We start from the raw sequence: 21,033 nt of genomic DNA, 5'->3' as shown, positions 1-21,033 counted from the left end.
ATTAGCCTCTGAAAATTTACTAGGGCTGAGTGCATATTTACTTAACATCTTACATTTAGGAGCATAAAAACTGGGTATCAACAGGGGCAGATTTAAGGGGGGGGGGGGCGCAGGCATTGTGTTAGGAGCTTAGCACTGATTTTCAGTATTAGTCACATAAGTTAGGCTCCTAAATCTAGACAAACGGATGGCAGGGCTAAATTTACAAGCATAACTTTTAAACTCCTAAATTAAGATGAATTTTCAGCTGAAAAGTTATGCTCTTAAGTTTCACTGAAAATGGGGCACAAATTTAGAAACACAGAATTCTGAATAAATCGGGCCCCATCATTCTTTAGGATGATTTCAGCAATAACTTGCCTTTCACAAGACAAGGAGAAAATGGATTCCTCATTCATACTTGCATTAAGAGTCCCCCCCCCCCCCCCACACACACACACACAAAAAAACATACAAAATAAAGCCCCACACCCCACATTTTTATTAACATAGTGCTATGCATACTCACGATCACATAAAATACAGTAAAGCCACTCACCAATCCTCGGTTCTGGAATCCATGCTTCTCAGCTATCCTGTCCGCTTCCGAGGGTCCGCCCTGAATAAGCACTGCCCAAGAGTTAGTGTAAACGTTCTGTCCCACAACCTGCCTGAGCAGACTGCAGAAGTAACTCAATGAAGTCCACAGCAAGAGCAGTAAACTTGGCCTTAGATCCATTAGATTGTCTGTGGTGAGGATTTGTGATGGACAGAAGAGGAATACTGTTCAAACTTTTCCTTCTTCAGACCAGACCTGATGCTTCCACCCTCTCGCTCTGCTCAGTCCTGAGAATCATGTGGTCTCTCTTATCAACCAAATATACCTGAATGATTAGTTCCCGGTAGAAGAAAAACAACAAAAACAAAATAAAACCAAATGGATACTTATAGAAGAGAAGGCGAGGATGAAGCAGGAGGCTGAAATGCTGGACTCAAATTCAGTACCTAGAAAATCAAACAAACAAAAATTATTCAGAATTTGAAGGCCTTTAATTCGCAACATGAAATTTGCTTTAAAATAAAAAGGCTGCTCTATCCCAAACTCAAACCAGACGCTTGAGCCATGCCTGCTGCATCAGCTCACGCAGAAGGAGCGGCGTCTTCAGTTGGTGCCATGCACACTAATAATCCCACGGGGTAACTAGGGGAAGGAGTCTTGGACTTTGCTCACTGCAAGTTGCATTCAGGTGCAGTAGGTGTTTTTCTATCCTTGGAGAGCTCACAATGAAGGGATAAGTGGCTGTCAAAGAACACAAGGAACCACGGGAAGATTTGACCTGGGTTTCCTTAGTTCCAAGCCTGCTGCTCTGATCAATGGGCTCCCTTCTACTCTAACATCCTCAAGAAAGTGCTTGATGAGGTGTAGGGATATTCCTAAATCACTGTATGAATGAGACAGGCATACAGATTACCATTCTGATGTTCAGATGTTTGTGCAAGTGTGTGTTTGGGGGGGGGGGGGGTGAGAAATGTATTTATTTGATGGTGAAGAGCCCAAAATGTTTGCTTGTCTAGGGTCCCCAAATATTTAATTAATCCTGCAAGGCATACAAAGGGGTTTAAAATAGATTCAGACAGCTCTCAGGAGGTCAACTTAATTAATAATCCAGGTTGATGTGGGGTGTCACCACCTCTTAATTCTGAGAGTGAGCAACAAGGAATGACTTTTGTGTTAGGCTCTCCTGGATACTCCCAAGTGCCACCATCAGAAACAAGATGCTGGACCCAATTATTATTATTTTTTTTTTTTTTACATTTGTACCCCGCGCTTTCCCACTCATGGCAGGCTCAATGCAGCTTACATATACAGGTACTTATTTGTACCTGGGGCAATGGAGGGTTAAGTGACTTGCCCAGAGTCAACGATTGGTCCTATTTTATTTAGATTTACTTCATACCTTTCCAGAAGTAGCTCAAGATGAGTATCATTCTGCTACACCAGGTACTTCCCTATCTCCAGAGGGCTTACAATCTATTTTTGTACCCGAGGTAATGGAGAGTTGCCCAAGATCACAAGGAGCAGCAGCGGGATTTGAACCGACTTCCCTACTTTGTCAGCCCAGTGCCTGGCATATCCTTATGTTCTCTTATAATGGATTTACAACTGTGAATACTAAACTGCATTTAGATCATAATAGGCCCATTCAATAAAGGGTGGCAAGATTTTGATATGCCATTCGGTTAACACATACACAAAACAAGTTTACTCTGCATTAACTGAATGACAGATCAATACAACACAGTTACTGCCACCTGAAAAGTGTAGCCAACTATACCATGTTATCTGTCAGGATAACAGAGTTAATGTATAGCAAAGTTACTTACATGTGACAGGTATTCTCCGAGGACAGCAGGGTTTATATTCTCACAAGTGGATAATGCGGTGCCCAATTCTCGGCTTTATGACAAGCCATAAGAGCTTTTGTGGAGCACGAGACACGCTCCACTGCACGTGCGTGGGTGGGTGCCTTCCTGCACGGCTACCGCAGTTAAATACTACAGTAAGAAAAAAATTAAAATAGGAGGCAACTCCTAGGGAGTTGGGAGGGTTTTTGAGAATATAAGCCCTGCTGTCCTCGGAGAATTACAGCCACAGGTATGTAAGCGTTTTCTCCAAGGACAAGCAGGGCATTAATTCTCACAAGTGGGGTATCCCTAGCATCCAGGCTCACCGAAAACAACAACATTTGGGGAAAAAAGAACTGCAGTAGCCGTGCACGAGAAGCGGGTGGGAAGGCACCCACATATGCGCGGTGGAGCGTGTCTCGTGCTCCACAAAAGCTTTTATGGCTTATCATAAAGCCTGGACCAGGCAACGCGGTGCCGCATTATCCACTTGTAAGAATATAAGCCCTGCTATCCTCAGAGAATACCTGCCACAGGTAAGAAAGTAGCTTCGCTATACATTAACTCTTAAGGCTTGTCATAAAGCCCGGACCAGGCAATACGGCGCTGCATCACCCACTTGTGAGAATTAAATGACCTGCTTGTCCTCGGAGAAAGCAACTACCTCTCAGGTACATTCTTGACCCCTGCCGGGCTAGGCAGTTAACATGGCACCTCAACAGGTAATCGCCACATCCTATTCTGAAGCACACTCAGGTTCAGAAAAGCAGTATGCATATTACATATTATATACAGGTACTTATTTGTACCTGGGACAATGGAGGGTTAAGTGACTTGTCTAGTGTCACAAGGAGCTGCAGTGGGAATTGAACTCAGTTCCCCAGGATCAAGGTCCACTGCATTAACCACTAGGCTACTCCATATTAGCTAAACTAGTGACGAAAGGTACATTAGAACATAGGATAGCCATAATGGGTCAGACCAATCAAATCAAATACTAACTTGTTGACCGCTAGTATCCCCATTTTGGGTTCAATACGGTGTACAAAAGTAAATTCAAAATTACAAACTTAAAAAATAAAAAAAGTTCTACTACTCATAAGCATTTTTGGTCCATCTAACCCAGTATCCTGTTTCCAACAGAGGCCAAGCCAGGTCACAAGAACCGGGCAGAAATCCAATCAGTAGCAACATTCTATGCTACCAATCCCAGGGTAAGCAGTGGCTTCCCAAATATCCATCTCAATAACAAACTATGGACTTTTCCTCCAGGAACCTGTCCAAATCTTTCTAAACACAGATATGCTAATTGCTGTTATCACGTCCTCTGGCAGCGAGTTCCAGAGCTTAACTATTGAGTGAAAAAAATATTTATTTTAAAAGTATTTCCATGTAATTTCATTGAGTGTCCCCTGGTCTTTGTACTTTTTGAAAGCGTGAAAAACTGATTCACTTTTACCCATTCCACACCATTTGGGATTTTATAGATCTCAATCATATCCTCCCCCCTTCCTCAGCTGTCTCTTTTCCAAGCTGAAGAGCCCTAACCTCTTTAGCCTTTCCTCATACGGGGGGAGTTCTATCTCCTTTATCATTTTGGTCACTCTTTGAACCATTTCCAATTCCGCTATATCTTTTTTTGAGATACAATGACTAGAACTGAACGCAATACTCAAGGTAAGGTCGCACCATGGAGGCATTATAATATTCTTGGTCTTATTTTGCATCCCTTTCCTAATAACTCCTAGCATCTTGTTTGCTTTTTTGACTGCTGCCACCACACACTGAGCAGATTTCAGCATATTATCTATAATGACATCTAGATCTTTTTCTTGACTGCTGACTAAAGCCACAAAAAGTTCTAGAACTGAATATCCAAGAAGGACAATAAGCCACCTTGTTACTAACATACCCTACCTAAAACCAGTTACATAGGTCTCTTGTAGCAGAATATTCCTTCTAGAGGATTGTGTACTTAGATGCCTAGAACACCACAGTCAATTTATTTTTCCAAGGTTGCAACAAAGATCAATTAACATGTTTCCTTACATTTCTTCCTGCAAACAAAAACTGCCGATTTGTAACAGAATAGTTCAGAAAATAAGTTATGTTAGACTGACCAAAAATGCAACTTCCTGTTTCTATTAGTAAGAATTTACAAGAGGTTCCACCCAGGATAGGAAGAGTGTACTTTCTGGGTCATGTGCTAGCAGATAAGCACGGATCTAAAACATAAACCTATTAAGCTCTAACCACATTAGCAAAAGAATAGTGATCAAGCTTTCCTTCTCTTCAAAAAGTAAGCTACCCCCCACCCCCCAACCCATATAATGCTCTTAGAGGCAGATGCACTAAACGTTTTTCATCGTTAAATGAGCCCTCGGGGAAGAATTTCCAATCCTTTCCATGCACTTAAGCCTATTTTCCGACGACAGTAGCAGCTAACGAAAACGGAATGGAGATGAGCAATTAGTGTGAAAACCCCATTGAAACGACATGCACTATCCTTTTCCGATTGCCTTACGCAGGAAAAAGGCAGGAAAACTAACGAGAGGTCTGGACCTCTCGTTAGGACAGCTCCGTGGCAGGAAAAAGTGTTAAGTGAAAAAATAAACAAACTTTGAGCCAATCCCAGCGCATTAGCAGAGCTAAAAGCGCTGTGATTGGTCCAAAGGACCTCAGAAAACACATAAAAAAATAAAAATAAAAAAAGGATCGGGAGGGGGCAAGGGCGCTCATCAGGAGCGTCCTGTACGGACGGCCTTGCCCCCCCCCCCCGCCGCTGCTCCCCACTTTCCGCCGCTCCCCCCACCCCGAAAAAGCAAAATTGTAGCAGCCCCTGCCCCCCTCCCTTCCTCACTACTCTCAGCTCCGCCTCCCGACATCCTCCGTCTGTGCCCCGCCCCCTTTGGGGGTCGTCGCCGCCATTCCCCTTCTCCATCGGGCCCCCCTCCCTCTTACCGGGCCCGTGCAGCGCCTCTCTCCTCTGTCCGAAGGCGCTGCACGGGCAAGAAGAACGCTGAATCAGCTGATGCCTGCCTTCGATAGAGCGTCTTTCTCCTCCTGGGCCCGCCCCTTTCTGACGTCAGAAAGGGGCGGGCCCAGGAGGAGAAAGACGCTCTATCGAAGGCAGGCATCAGCTGATTCAGCGTTCTTCTTGCCCGTGCAGCGCCTTCGGACAGAGGAGAGAGGCGCTGCACGGGCCCGGTAAGAGGGAGGGGGGCCCGATGGAGAAGGGGAATGGCGGCGACGACCCCCAAAGGGGGCGGGGCACAGACGGAGGATGTCGGGAGGCGGAGCTGAGAGTAGTGAGGAAGGGAGGGGGGCAGGGGCTGCTACAATTTTGCTTTTTCGGGGTGGGGGGGAGCGGCGGAAAGTGGGGAGCAGCGGCGGGGGGGGGGGGCAAGGCCGTCCGTACAGGACGCTCCTGATGAGCGCCCTTGCCCCCTCCCGATCCTTTTTTAGTTTTATTTTTTTATGTGTCAATTCAATTTGCCATGTGCTTGTGATTTGACTGTTTGTGGCATGCGCAGAGCAGCTAACATAACGCTTGGCTGCTCTGCGCATGATTTGGGGGCCGATTAACGATGTGTATTGTGATTCTTTGATACATTGTACGTTTCAATACCGATTCCAGCATGTGTGACTTTTTTTTTTGGTGCATTTTTCGTTATTTTAAAATCGTTAGGGACTTTAACGATTTAGATTTTTTTACGTTTGGTTGCTGCATCTGCCTCTTAGTAATAGAGATTTTTTTTTTTTTTTTAATGGTCAGAACCACAAGACAGTGTTTCTTCATTCTTTAGAAACAAAGCAACTCACCGGGGATGGCATGGTTAAAAGGGAAACTCACTTATTGTGAACACCATACTCCAAGTTATAGGGACAATCAAGATGGCATTTTACTTTGCAAAAGAGATATATTCCTATTACCATCTTCTAGATTCTATTTTGCACTGGGTATACTGGAGCTGTTAACAGCTTACAGAAATGATTTATAATGAAAAAAAATCATGTTATTTTTTTCTCCTGTACTAGTATAATATTGTCAATGATGTCTGTTTATATGCGCCATGGATGGTGTAAGGGATGTGGCTATCATAGGGGTGGAGTCATATGTGGTGACCCCGCCCATAATGAGTACAGGCACCTGTTATTCAGGTTAAATTGCACTGTTGGCACTTTGCGATAAATAATTAGATTTTGGGTTGCTGTTTGGGCACTCGGTCTCTGAAAAGGTCGCCATCACTGTTCTAGAAGATCATAGGTGTTGCCACTAACATAGTGACGGCAGATAAAGACATGAATGGTCCATCCAGTCTGCCCAACAGTCACATTCATTATCAATTCAACATTAAATCAACAATGAACGTGATATTATACTAGATTATGGTCTTTCTTTGGTGTTTCTGCGGCAGACTGTAGAAGTCCGCCTGACTCTGTCCTTATATTCCTACTACTGGAGTTGCCATCAAAGCCCACTCCAGCCTATCCGTCTTGTCAAACGTCTGCCTGGCATTGTCGTCACGTTCCAAATTACTGGAGTTACCGTCAAAGTTCTCTCCAGCCCATCCTACATTGGACTGCTATATACGGGGGACTCAGACCGTACAAAGCCAGTCCACCACCGGCCTTAGTTAATACATCCAGAGTCACAATCTAAGCACCACTTGACATGCAAAAACATATGCAACCCTAAGTTTTGTTTTTTTTTATACCATTCATTTTCTAAATTAGAGATCCTCTGTGTTCATTCCACGCCTTTTTGAATTCCACCGCAGTTTTTTTTTCCTCCACTACCTCCCTCCAGAGAGCACGCCTGGCATCAATCATCCTCTCTGTGAAAAAGAATTTTCTGACATTACTCCTAAGTCTACCACCTCACAACCTCAATTCATGTCCTCTAGTTTTACCATTTTCTTTTCTCTGGAACATTTTCTTCTATATGAATACCTTTTAAGTATTTAAACGTCTATCATATCTCCACTGTCCCTTCTCTCCTCTAGGGCAGTGTTTCCCCAAGTCCGGTCCTGGAGTACCCCATCTCTGTCAGGTTTTCAGGATATTCACAATGAATATGCATGAAAGAGATTTGCATATAATGGAGGCAGTGTATGCAAATCAAGTTTATGCATATTCGTTGTGGATATCCTGAAAACCTGACTGGCAAGGGATTCTCCAGGACTGGACTTGGGGAAACACTGCTCAAGGGTATACATATTTAGGTCTTCCAAACTCTTATCATATGTCTTTAGGTGCAAGCCCCATATCATTTTTATTGCCTTCCTCTGGACTGTTTCAAGTCTTCTTACATCTTTAGCAACATACGGCCTCCAAAACTGGACACCCTACTCCAGATGGGACCTCACCACCTCTTTTCTTCTGCTGGTTATACCTCTCTCTATACAGCCTAGCATCCTTCTGGCTACGGCCACCGTCTTGTAACACTGTTTCGTCATCTTTCTCTGTCTGTGCATATCAGCCTCTCACCATCTAACACATACATCTTCCTTGGATTTCTACTCCTTAAGTGAATCACTGTGCACTTCTATGCACTGAATTTTAATTGCCAAATATTAGTCCATTTTTCTAACTTTTGCAGATCCTTTTCCATGTTTTCCACTCTCTCCAGGGTGTCCACCATTACAAATCTTGGTATCTTCCGCAAAAAGGTAAAAACTTTACCTTCTCACCCTTCGGCAATGTCACTCACAAATATATTGAGCATAATCGGCCCCAGCACCGATCCTTGAAGTACTCCACTACTCATCTTTCCTTTCTCTGAGTGAACTCCATTAACCACCACCCTCTGGTGTCTCCTCGTCAACCAGTTCCTAATCCAGTTCAACATTTGGGTCAGTCAAGTTTATTCAAGAGCATCCGATGAGGAACTGTGTCAAAAGCTTTTCCGAAATCAAAGAAAATTACATCTAGCATACGTACTCAATCCAATTCTCTGGTCACCCAGTCAATAAATTTTTCATCTTCTTTTGTGAAGAGGGACCACATCTGCTCTCCTCCAATACCACGGAACCTCCCTCGTCTCCACAGATTTATTAAACAAATCTTTAAGAGGACCCGCCAGAACATCTCTGAACTCCCTAAATTTATAATAATGGTGGCTTCTATGCTGTTTACAGCAAATCTAAAAAGCTGCCTAGAGAGAAAGATACACAATCAAAAAAAAGAAACACGCCTTAAACGTCACATAGGAGGGTTCTAAGCAGTGAAAGACAAGAAGCGAGTTCCAAATCCATAGTCTGTCAAGACTAACAACAGAGGGGCAACTAAAGTGAACCAGCTGTAGAGGAGCGAAGAGGTAAAGAGCGCACATTAGGCACACAGGGTATGAAGAGGCATCTAATATAATAATTTGCTCCTCCAACATTCCAATGTGTCTCACTGGGATCGTAACCACCTGCTGACATCACTCCTCCAACGTTCTCCTCCAACGTTCTAATGTGTGTCACTGGGATTGTAACCACCTGCTGACGTCACTCCTCCAACGTTCTCCGTCCCCCTCCCTCCCAGTTCCATGGGACCCTGGAACTGGGAGGGAGGGACGGAGGGTGGGAGGGACACTGGAACTCAGAGGGGAGAGATGCTGCACATGGATGGATGGAGGGGGCAGGGCACAGAGGACGTTGCCAGCATATGGATGAATGCAGGGGAGAGAGCATAATGCAGGGGAGGGAGGGGACGACCCTGGAACTGGGAGGGGGGGCCCTGGCACACACTCATGCTCACACACACACTCTCTCTCTCACAGACACACTCGCACCCAGTCACATTCACTCTCTCTCACACAGTCACTCTCACACACACTCTTTCAAATATACACACTCCGAGCAAAACCTTGCTAGTGCCCGTTTCATTTGTGTCAGAAACGGGCCTTTTTTACTAGCGATAATCTGGGGATGATGGAAGGTGAAATTTAAAAACAAAAGATACAGAGCTTATGTTGAATTTGAGTAGAGAACGGCAACCAGTGCTCTGTACAAAGAAATGGTGCGACATGATCAAAGGGTCTTGAATGAGCTGGAACCATTTGAGGGAGAAAAAAGGAAGACCTGCATAGAGAGAATTACAATAAGCAATATGAGTGATAACTAGGCTGAGCGACCGGTTGGCGGGAAGAGAACAAAGGAAGTGGTTGGATCGAATTCTATGAAGAGCGAACAAAAAAGAGGCCTTAATGACCAAATTAATCTGGTCCTTAAAGGTGAAATGGAATGCAAAGGGAAATTAGAACTACAAGTCCCTGTATGCAATGAGGTAAACCCAGAAGTCGATTAAGCCTGTCAGGCTAATCTGGATCCAGTTGGCAACACTAGTTTTCCAAAGATGTGATTTAAGCTTAAAGGAGCGGCATCTGGTCTAATGCATAAAAGAAGGGGGGCGGGGAAGAGGTAAAGGGGGTGATATAAGTGTCTGTAAAACTATAGATTATTCATGTGTCTCTCTCATATATGTTCAATAAGTATCAGAACCACCATGACATACCAGAAAAGACAATCAGCCAAAAGAGAACCACAAATGAGATCTTATTTCAACGTCAGATACTAGTATGCATAATACTGTCCCCGACACCACCATCATAATGCCACAAAAAGTGCTTCAGGAATTTGAAAAGCAATTTAAAAAGTTGCAATTTCAGTTTATCAGTGACAAGAGCTAATGCGCAGGATGTCCAAAGCCCAAGTCACAAAAAAAAGGAAAATCTCAAAATGACTGTCTGCCCCCCCCCCCACCCCAAATGCTATGAAAAAGAATAAAATGAAACCAAACTATTACTATAAACAAGGCAATAGGTGTTGCCATGTTTCACCACAAGTTTGCAGTACGTATAGCAGAGCCAGCCCAGCAGAGTTAAGGGATATGGAAGCTTTGCATGGTAAGAAAAGCATACTGAACAAGCCCCATGGATTTATTTCTAATCCCTTTGTGCTTTGTGTGTAGGCTATGTGTCTGGCTGCCTGAGTACTCTGCTGCACGACTCATTTTCCACCAGAGTCGCTATGCTCACATTAGCCCTCTCCTCAAGTCGCTTCACTGGCTCCCTATCCATTTCCGCATTCAATTCAAACTTCCCTTACTGACCTATAAGTGCATTCGCTCTACCGCTCCCCAGTACCTCTCCACTCTTGTCTCTCCCTACGCCCCCCCCTCGGGTACTCCGTTCTGTGGATAAATCTCTCGTCTGTCCCCTTCTCCTCTACTGCTAATTCCAGACTCTGTTCCTTTTATCTCGCTGCACCTCATGCCTGGAACAGACTTCCGAGGCTTGTACGTCTAGCCCCGTCTTTGGCCGTTTTCAAATCCAGGCTAAAAGCCCACCTCTTTACCACTGCTTTTGACTCCTAAACTCTACTCACTTGCCCTGTACCCTTTTACTCCCTCCTCTTTAATTCCCTTAGTTGTTCTATTTCCTTGTCCTATTTAGATTGTAAGCTCTTTGAGCAGGGACTGTCTTTTCGTGTATGGTGTACAGTGCTGCGTATGCCTTGTAGCACTATAGAAGTGATAAGTAATAGTACAGAAAAAGGCAGAGGCAGTTTCAAAGACCCTAAATACTAGGTTTCAGTGTATCAGTTTCTATGCTGCAGAAGCTGAACAGCTTCTCCCAATGAAGTGTATTGGGACAATTTTTAGGTAACCAAGGGGGTCTTTTACTAAGGTGTGCTAGAATTTTTGGCTCACACTAAAAATCAGCTTGTGCACCTCAGTAAAAGACTATTTCGGGAGGGGGGGGGGGGGGCAAGCAACATTTGGACCCATTCTATTAAATTTCTAGGCACTTATTTTGCTTCCAGACAGATATTCTTGACTGCTAACTTGTACATTTTTTCTCCCAATACGTTTTGGGCTGTGAAGAATAAAAAGGGTATTTGAGCAGCTGGAAAGAGAAACCTTCTGTTCCTTCAATACTTTAATTTGCAGACTTCCAAAATGAAGAACTGCCTGCAGTATCGTAAGTACGGTGTTATATTAAATTTAAAAGTCACAAAGCAGCTTACTGTCTTTTAGTGCAGAAAGTCAAAGTTACCCTGGAGCTTCAGCAGTGGATTTTTATCTAACAAAAGCAGACCAGCTGTGTACACACAACTCATTGCTATCAAATACCGAAATCACTTGCTGGAAACCTTGCTACAATCAAATTCTTATAATCAAGTTACGTGGCGCAGCAGTAGACCCCAAGTACTCAATGATAAATGGCTAAACAGGTCAAGTTCCATCACACATTTTACAGGAGTGTTTTGCAGTACCGAGACGCCAGTATGAACCCAGCATCTGATTTGTGTGTCCCAAATAATTCACCCCCCACCAATTCTAAACAGGTTGCCCACATTAGGGCAAGGAGCCCAAATACATACGTAAACTAAACAACTAGGTACTAACAACCAATTATTGAGGTAAATTGATGTTAACTGGCAATAGTTTGGATCGACATGCACATCCGTCTACACGCTATTACGCTGCGCTCCCAGTGGTGACCATGAAGGAGGCATGAGCGGATCAGGGGCATTCCAAACACTTAAGCACAGTGTTGTAGAATACCATGGTTACGAGCTAAACCTGCGTGACAGGATTTACACCAGGAATAAGTCCTCTGCGAGAATCTGCTCTACTCTATAAAGGGTGCTCCGGGTTGAGTGCCAGCATCTAACTTCGAATGCCACTTCCACTTACCGCATACGGTTCACAGTGCATTTCAAAAAGGACAAAGATCTACAGTGGTATTACTTCACAGAACAAATATTTGTTGTGGCTATCTGTGCAGCTCCACCCACTCAGAAACTGATGTAATAAGGTATACTTTAGGGCCATATGCTGAAATTCAGCCCCCCCCCCCTTCCTAATACTTGTGTAAAAGAAACAGGTTTTTTGCACCTAACGTTGTTACCAAATCTTATGTCAATGATGTGCACAAAACATGAGAGAGCGCACTGATCACCACAGAAACATGCACAGATGGACATGCATTAGCAGCAGACTCAATGGTTTTTTTCACAACTGTATTGGCAACTGATGGAACTGCATATATACACGTTGCCTGCATATGTGTCTAGGGTGCTATTGTGAACATAAACATTATTGCTATAGTATTGCCTAAATGACAGGAGTTGCATGCTTTACCCTTCATTTCACAGCTGCAACAACTTCCCAGGAGCATAGCCAGACACCCAATTTTGTGTGGGCCTGGGTCCAAAATGGGTGGGCAGAAGAACTCTGCCTTGTCCCACAAGTGATTTGGTCTCTCCTCTCTCGTCTGCATGCTATATGGTCTCTCAAACATCCCATCTCCCCACACATACCTTTTAAGTAGCAGATTTTCACTGTCAGCAAGCAGCAACTAATACACACTGCTCATGTTGACCCCACAGCCTTCCCTCTGATGCATCTTCCTGTTTCTGCATAGGCGGGAATACATCAGAGGGAAGGCTATGGGGGGGCCAGTGTGAGCAGTATGTGTCAGTCGCTGCAGGCAAAGATGTTATTTACAAGGCATGCAGGAGGGACAGTTGTTGGGAGTTTTCAGCTGGTGGGGCTTGGGGATCCTTGCCAGCCACATCATAGGTGTGCTGCTACTGGGTGGGCCTGAGCCCAAAGTGGGTAGGCGTGGGCCCAACCTTGGCTACGCCACTGCAACTTCCTTTTAGCCCCACACCTGGCTACATGATCATCTCAGCATCTTAGATTCCTGCCTCTTCCCCCCCCCCCCCCCCCAAAGTATGTTTCCTCAAACATTGCAGGTAAGTCATTCTATCACAAGAGAAACAAAATGGCCCTCATTAATGCTAACCGCAGAAAAACAAGCTAACCTTTTGATCCACCTAAGAGTACTAGCTAAATCCCCAGAGTTAGAAAACCAGGTATTAAGCCTTCAAGTTGTGTGCGCACTTCTATGCATCTGGGTTTAAGAGCTAACAACTTCATTACCACTGAATTTAAATGAGTAGCCCACTGGTGTCTACACAGTCATCTGTACTAAACTCCTTTGTGTAATAGTGCTAAAATTGTACACCGAACCAGCGTAAGCCTCTCTCTCTCTCTCTCTGTTACTACATCAGCCTTATTTCTATCCATGTCTTGCAAATCTCAAATTAGCTTCAAGCATTCTGTTGACAAACGCTTTGGAGAAGAGGAAGAAAACTGTAGCAAATTCCTCCTCCAGAAGGAGATTTAAAAAACTGTTGTGACCATATAGGCCAGGGGTGGGCAACCATGGTCCAAGGGCCACAACCTAGTCAGTTTTTCAAGATTTCACAATAAATATGCACGAGATCTATTTGCATACAATGGAAGCAGTACATGTTAAATCAATCTCATGGATATTCATTGTAGAAATCTTGAAAATCCAGCTGGGTTGTGGCCTTCAAGGTCTGTGGGTGCCCACCTCCAGGACCGCCAAGAAACAAAGCCAGGCCCGGGGCAAACAATCCCATGCTTGTCCCACCCAGGCCTATGTGTGCCTCCTGGGCACTCCCCCCGGGACTGCTAACTTGCCTGTCTCCTCCTGCTCAGTCTTTCTTCCTGCAACATCCAAACAGGAAGCACTTCAACACAGGAGATGGGACATGGCAGGAAGGAGGACCTGTGGCTGGACTGGCCAGCAGAGCAGAGTTAACGCAATAACACGTTAACCCAGCACTGCGGCACACAGGAGCAGGAGAGACCATCTGAGCCAACCCAAGCCAGCATCAGGCAGGCCCCCCTTGGAGTTCAGGCCCTGGAGAATTTTGCCCCCCCCCCCCCCCTCAGTGGCCCTGCTTACCTCTGATACAGGCTTATTACCTTCCCTAACCCATAAAAAGCCTTCTGAATAGCCTCACTTTATCTGTTCTCTAGATACTGGTCACCTGAATAGGGAGTCCCTCGGGGATTGCCTTTGTCTCTGAGATTGTTCAATTTTTTTTATGACATCATTAAGACAACTTAGGTTAAATACCGGAGAGACGCTGTTATCTCATGCAGACAATATTTTATTTCTTCTACCAGTTCCTCTTAAAATCTCTGAACTGTCAAATATCATTACTTTGGAGATATCCAGAATTCAGAAATGGACTCTAGTAAGACTAAGATCTTGTGGTTTAAGAGACCAGAAGAAATTATACCTTCTACTATTAGATTGGCTGATAAGACCTTACCTATTGAATCAGGTATTGGGAGTGATTCTGGACTCCTCGTTGTCTTATGGTTCTCAGGTTAACTAACCATTTATGGAAGATGACTTTTTTTTTTTAAGCTGAGGCAATTGAAGTTGACACAAACATTTTTCACATTTGCTCTTCTGGTTCAGATGATATTACCCCACCTTGATTATTGAAATGTATTGTATTTGGAGCTCGGTTCTAAATATCTAAAGAAGCTTCAACTCGTACAAAAAAACTGCTACGAGATTAATTTTCAAAGTGAATAGATTTACTAGTGTTTCGAGCTATATGAAAACATTACACTGGCTACCGATAACTGAACATTTGAAGTATTTGGTTTATTTATTGCTCCCCTTCGCACTTATTGATTAGTTTGATTTCAAAATCCCTTTTTGATCTTTCTCCTAGGCTGCTTAAACAACTGTCCTTTGTCTTATGGTAGAATACGGTTTTTCAGGATACTTAATACCATTTTTGCAGTTGTCATAGTACCACTATGGAATTCCCTTCCATTGACTATTAGAATTGAGGAGAACTACTTGAAATTCCATAAACAGTTGAAAACTTTTTTTGAACATTGTTACTAGCTACTACATTTGTTATTAATCATTTACTGCAACAGTATCTTTTTAGGATGCAAAACCCAAATACTGAAGAGACTCCAAACTGCCCAAAACACGGCTGCCAGACTTATTTTTGGCAAATCAAAATTCGAAAGTGCATCACCTCTTCGAGCAAAGCTTCACTGGCTCCCCAACAAAGAAAGAATAAATTTTAAGATCAACACAATGACCCACAAGATCATCCACGGTGAATCCCCTGGCTACATGAATGAATTGATCGACCTCCCTGCTAGAAACAGATCTATTTCTTCACAAACTTATCTTAACCTACACCTTCCCAATTGTAGAGAAATTAAGTACAAGACCTACTACGCATCCAGTTTCTCCTTTTTGGGCAGCCAGCTTTGGAACGCTATACCCAGACCAATCCGATTAATAAACGTCTTCTTGCCCTTTAGAAAAATGCTGAAAGCTTATCTCGTTAAGCAAGCCTACCCAAATGCCCCAACCTAATCTCGCCAACTTCCACCCCCAATTCTGTTCTGACTTAAATACCAACCTCCCATCCTTCTCTTTCCATCTCTCCTTAATTTTATCCCTCCTTACCCTTTCTCCCAAATTACACTATCCTATCTACCCTCTTTTATCCTAGTCATATATTATCTAGCTCAACTTATCATACACTACTAAGCCCAACTTTACATTGTTTTACTACTGTTTTATTAAAATTCTATTAACTTTGTATTACTATGTAAGCCACATTGAGCCTGCATTGTGTGGGAAAGTGCGGGGTACAAATATAATAATAATTATAGTAATAATAATAATAATACTATGTCAATTGTGTTATCATCAATTTAGGTTAATTTTTATCACATTGAACCCTTATTTTAGGGGAAATAGCAATTAATAAGAATATTGACACTGACTTTCAGCAGCTTAAAGACAGTACATTCTGGAAAATGCTTTCTACATTCCAGACTACAGTCTGTCATTGCCCAAGGTAGGCACCAACATATTTGATATCTGGAAGCAATTAAAATAGATACTTAATCCCTGTTAAATTTTACAGCACAAAAACACTAAAACCTTTTGCCTCCCTACAGACTCTGATTCATGCAGTCTCAAATCCAGGCAAACCACAGACTCTTGGTTTTCACAACAGATCCAACTAAGATGTGGAAGTTCATGTTACTGTGTCAGGCAGTGTTAAGCTCCGTGGAAAAATGGTTTCTTTCAATGCAATGGTTTTGCGAGGACCCTTTCCACATTTTATAGTTTTCCCTCTCGGAGGCTCTCCATGAATCACCCGATAGACTTCTTTTCTGTAACCCCCTTGGATCGAGTGGGAGGTTTCTCAGATGAAAAGCATTATGAATGTTTCCATGATACAAACCATGTAAGCCAAGTTGTGTGTCACATTTAATATGGCTCAGGACAAGCACAAAAGGATCCTTAGCTGAAAAAAAATGAAGAGGTGGCAGATGGCTCAATGGTACATGTTCAAAGCACCCTATTCAAACTCGAGGTGTTGGAACTGCCACAATGAAGAACAAAGTTTGGACACAGTGCATAGATGGGTTAATGATTTTAGGGTGCTTTATTTTATTTAGAAGGTTGTAATCTTGTTATTTTATATATTTGCATTGTTGTTTGAAATGTTTTGTATATTGTTGATAATTCTTGGTACCTTGGCTACCAGTACCTGACAGGAATAAATTTAAAAACACTGTATTTGATTTTCAAGGTCCTCAGACAAAATGGGCCAGTGTACTTAAAGATTAAATTTAGCCCTTCACACACCTTTGAAACCTTTAAGATCCTCTCAAGGAGCATCACTATCTGTACCCTCATCAAAAGAAATTGTATGATGTGATACCCGCCAGCGAGCCTTCTCAGGAGAAGCCCCATGCTCTGGAACTTACTTCCAGAGGGGCTACATCTAACTCGAGACTGCCTCTACTTCAGGAAGCAGGTGATACATGGCTCTTGTCCCAAGCCTTTAATACATAGGGTGACTGACTTATACACCACTCTGCACCTGGACTAGCTTGCTTCACATTAACTTGCATTGGTCTTAAATATAAATCATCCTACGCGTCCAATTTCACCTACTTAAGTACTCAAATGTGGAATTCATTACCAAAAAGAGTGAAAGTGATACATGACCATCTAGAATTCCGGCAAACTTTAAAGACCTATTTGTTTTGTAAGGCCTACCCTTCTGAATCTGCCTAGCTGCCTCAACCCTGCACTGATTTAAAAGACAATGTTATTTCTTATTTCCTTTGTCATTTATTGTTCCCATCTACCTCTACCTTCCCTTACCCTATTTCTGATTGTATTTGTTTAACATCGACCCAATACGGTGTCTTGTAAGCCACATTGAGCCTGCTAGTGTGTGGGAAAATGGGGGATACAAATACTGCAAATAAATAAACTTAAACATGATATAAGGAACTGGTTTAACTGTATAAGAACTTGCCATGAGTTTAGCTAACCATCTACTGTATTTTCATGAATAACCCGTGGAAAAAAAGGAACCAAGTAAAAAAGGTTTTGTATAGCCCGCACCCCTGTATTCCCTGCGCATGCTCAGTTCTTTTGAGTTGACATCAGCATGTGGGCGTGGGTGGACGAGGCATGTCAACAATGCTGGGCTGCAGGAAGAGCATGAAAGAAAAGTTTATCATAAAATCTACAGCTGCCCATTTACACTGATGACAATGAAACGACTTTGAAGGTTTTCCTTCTAGCGATGAATAAGATAATGTTTGAGACACTAGGAAGTACGGATGCTATAAACTTCTGTCTTTTAATAAGAACTGTTTTATGCTGACCATTTGGAAGCTTTTTTGCTATAGATCTGTTCAATGTCTCCTTATAAAATAACTAACAATGTAATTTATATTTCGCTAACACCTCACAGTTCAAAAGCTGATCCCAGTATACAAGAAACTGGACATTTCCAGGAATTACAAGCAATAATCAGCAAGGTTTACATGCACATTTCAAAAAAGTCTTACATAAGCTAATCCATACTAGTTATAAAATTGCAAAACAGATTTCTGGAATAAATGAGTTTTTATATATTTCCAAACTTGAAAATAACGAAGAAGTAAAAAAAGACTGAGCTGCTTGGAAAGAAAGAAAGAAAAAAAAAATCTAATAATCTGAGTCTTTTCATAATTTTTTTTTAGAGCGAGGAAAGTAAATAAGGATGTTCATCCGGTATCCATGGGGACTTTATTAAACGCTTCTTGTAATCATTTCGGGAGTTGTGTGTGTATATATGTATTGCCTCCTCTTCAGTGACCTTTAAATGTAATGACTTGTATAACCCGCATCTTTGTTTAACTCACAGTAGGTAGTCATGGTAAGTAAAAACTTGCATAACCCACAGGTTATATTTGCAAAAATATGGTTCTTATCCCAACTGACTCTGTACTATCCATCTTGTCCCCATCTACATATCTGCACTTGGCCCCTCAGCTACAACACGTTAAGCTGTATTGCAGAAAAAGCATCATATCTATGTTATTTGAATGTTCTAATGTGTGCTTATTAGGTGTTTCATTCGTATTATGCTGACATTGTATTATACCTCTATTATTTGAATTTAGTGCTGTTAAATGTGTATATTTTTATACTGTTTCATGGTAGGCCGAGCGGAGGAGTGGCCTAGTGGTTAGAGTGGTGGACTTTGGTCCTGGGGAACTGGGTTCGATTCCCACTGCAGGCACAGGCAGCTCCTTGTGACTCTGGGCAAGTCACTTAACCCTCCATTGCCCCAGGTACAGATAAGTACCTGTATATAATATGTAAGCCGCATTGAACCTGTTATGAGTGGGAAAGCGCGGGGTACAAATGTAACAAAAAATAAATAATTAGCTTTCAATTTGCCATTTTCAAATTGATCTCATTTACTATATTTATGTTTATATTCGGTCATTTTAGTATTGTTATGCTTCTAACAAAACTAAGTTTTATGTTAAACTGTACCTGCTGTACAACGCCTTGAATGAATCTCTTCACAAAGGCGGTTAAAAAGTCCCAATAAAGCCAAAACAAACAAACCACCGTATTAGGAGGTCCTCCGGAAGATGCTGACGCTCACATAACCAGGCTACACAGGGGACCTACATTTGTAAGCTGTTTTGGACACGGAAATAATCTAGCTACAGCTGAGGCAACGGAAGGTGACATTCCTAAAGTCATGCAGAGTTTCAGTGGTTGAAGTGCTTCTCTCCTCCAGTAACAGCCACTCTAGTACCGCTAACTGCTGAACAAGAAGCACTGGGGGGGGGGGGGGGGGCAGATGTTCACACAGCAGCTGCTTTTGGATGACACTGGGAAGGGACGAAAAGTCCTGGGTGAAAGTATATAGCGGCTCTTTTATGTTATTTAGAACACTAAGGAAGACGATGCTAAGCTTTTCCAGAAGGTGACTGATATTTCCAACAGAAACCTGCTATGACTGGAAGCTGGGATACATCCCTAAGGACAGTGCTGACTGGGTAGACTGGATGGGGTCAACTGGCTATTTTCTGCCATCATTCACTAGGCTACAATGATCCATTTCATACTGCAATCTACAGATCATAAAAAAGAGTGCCATTTCAAGAATGCACTAACATTGGCAATATGCTATAAATAAACCAACAGAAAAATGCAAGGCAAAGAACAGACTGAAAAAAAATGTTCATAGGTAAGAATGTGACAGAAGGCGAGTTAATTTGAGGACATCATATATGGCAGCCTGACTCCCCAGAGTTAGTACAGAGAGACCATTACTAGGGGTGTCAAAAGATGCCATTTTGAACAACTTACTCTACCATGTGACTCTGGGCAAGTCATTTAACCCTCCATTGCCCGCCGCATTGAGCCTGCCATGAGTGGGAAAGCGCAGGGTACAAATGTAACAATAAATAAATCAATAAATAGTTGATAACTCGCCTCACCAATCAGCTTGAGGGGGATTTACAAACAAAATAATTCCTAACAAAAAGCCCTTTTACCCTTCTTTCCTCCACCCCTCCTTATAATCCCATTCAAGATATTATTTTCCACCCATACATCGTTACAGATAATAAAAATGTATAGAAAAATCTGAATTATCATTTTCCATACTATACCCCTCATAAACCCCTATTGTAAAACATTGAGTACTATTTTCTAAAGTTAAAGACCTACTTATAGAGCCATACCTTAATACAGAACAGTACGAGTCATAGCTCCAAGGGAACAAAATTTCACAGTTTAGGGCCAGTCACCCTAAATGTCTACATATAAGTGAACCTCCATAGGGAAAGCTTGTATTGGTTTCACTGCTCTAGATAGGGCCTTCATGCAGGTTCCTGCCACACAAAACAAGCTTTCCCTATGGTATAAGCTGGTCAAAGAATATAGGCCCTCCCCCTTTTTTGTATTGCTGGCGACAGAATGGAGTACATGTTTGGTGAAAGAGGTTTCGCAACGCGAGCTATCCAGGTGTTTTAGGTTGGCTGTGTGGGTGACCCCTAGCATAGGACTGCAGGAAATTCAATACGAGATCTTACACAACGCATACATTACCAGAAGCAAAGGCAAGAACATGGGTCTCTGGGATTCTGATCAATGTGTTAAATGTAGGCGGAGTAGGGACTCCCTGGTACATAGCTTTCTGGAATGTAACTTGCTCCGGGGGTTCTGGCTTGGGGTTCTAACGATGATGGAGAATGTTTTAGATACCACCCCTGTGTGGTCCTATGGGGTATTGCTTATGGGCTCAGATGCGGACTTACAACAAGGGTTTAATGACTCCCAATGCAGATTTGTTTTGCTGAGTTTGGTCTTGGCCAAGAAGGTGATAGCTGCCCAGTCGGTCCCACACGTGCAATAGTGGTATGGCAGTATGAAACAGATGGCTGAGTGGGAATATAAACGACTTT

At 42.7% G+C, this 21,033-nt stretch overlaps 1 protein-coding gene across 3 annotated transcripts in view; it reads right to left on the bottom strand.

Annotated features, from left to right (window-relative positions):
• FURIN (furin, paired basic amino acid cleaving enzyme) overlaps positions 1-21,033 on the bottom strand; it is a 336,167-nt gene that overhangs the window by 302,338 nt on the left and 12,796 nt on the right. For all 3 annotated transcript variants that reach the window (XM_030189649.1, XM_030189650.1, XM_030189651.1), the window contains exon 2: positions 539-984. In XM_030189649.1, the coding sequence (XP_030045509.1) occupies positions 539-718 (180 nt within the window). In that variant the 5' untranslated portion in view covers positions 719-984. The remainder of the gene's footprint in view (positions 1-538; positions 985-21,033) is intronic.

This window comes from Microcaecilia unicolor, chromosome 1 (genome assembly GCF_901765095.1).
Source record: "Microcaecilia unicolor chromosome 1, aMicUni1.1, whole genome shotgun sequence".
Taxonomy (NCBI): Eukaryota; Metazoa; Chordata; class Amphibia; order Gymnophiona; family Siphonopidae; genus Microcaecilia; species Microcaecilia unicolor.
This window is presented reverse-complemented; position numbering and strand designations above follow the sequence as displayed.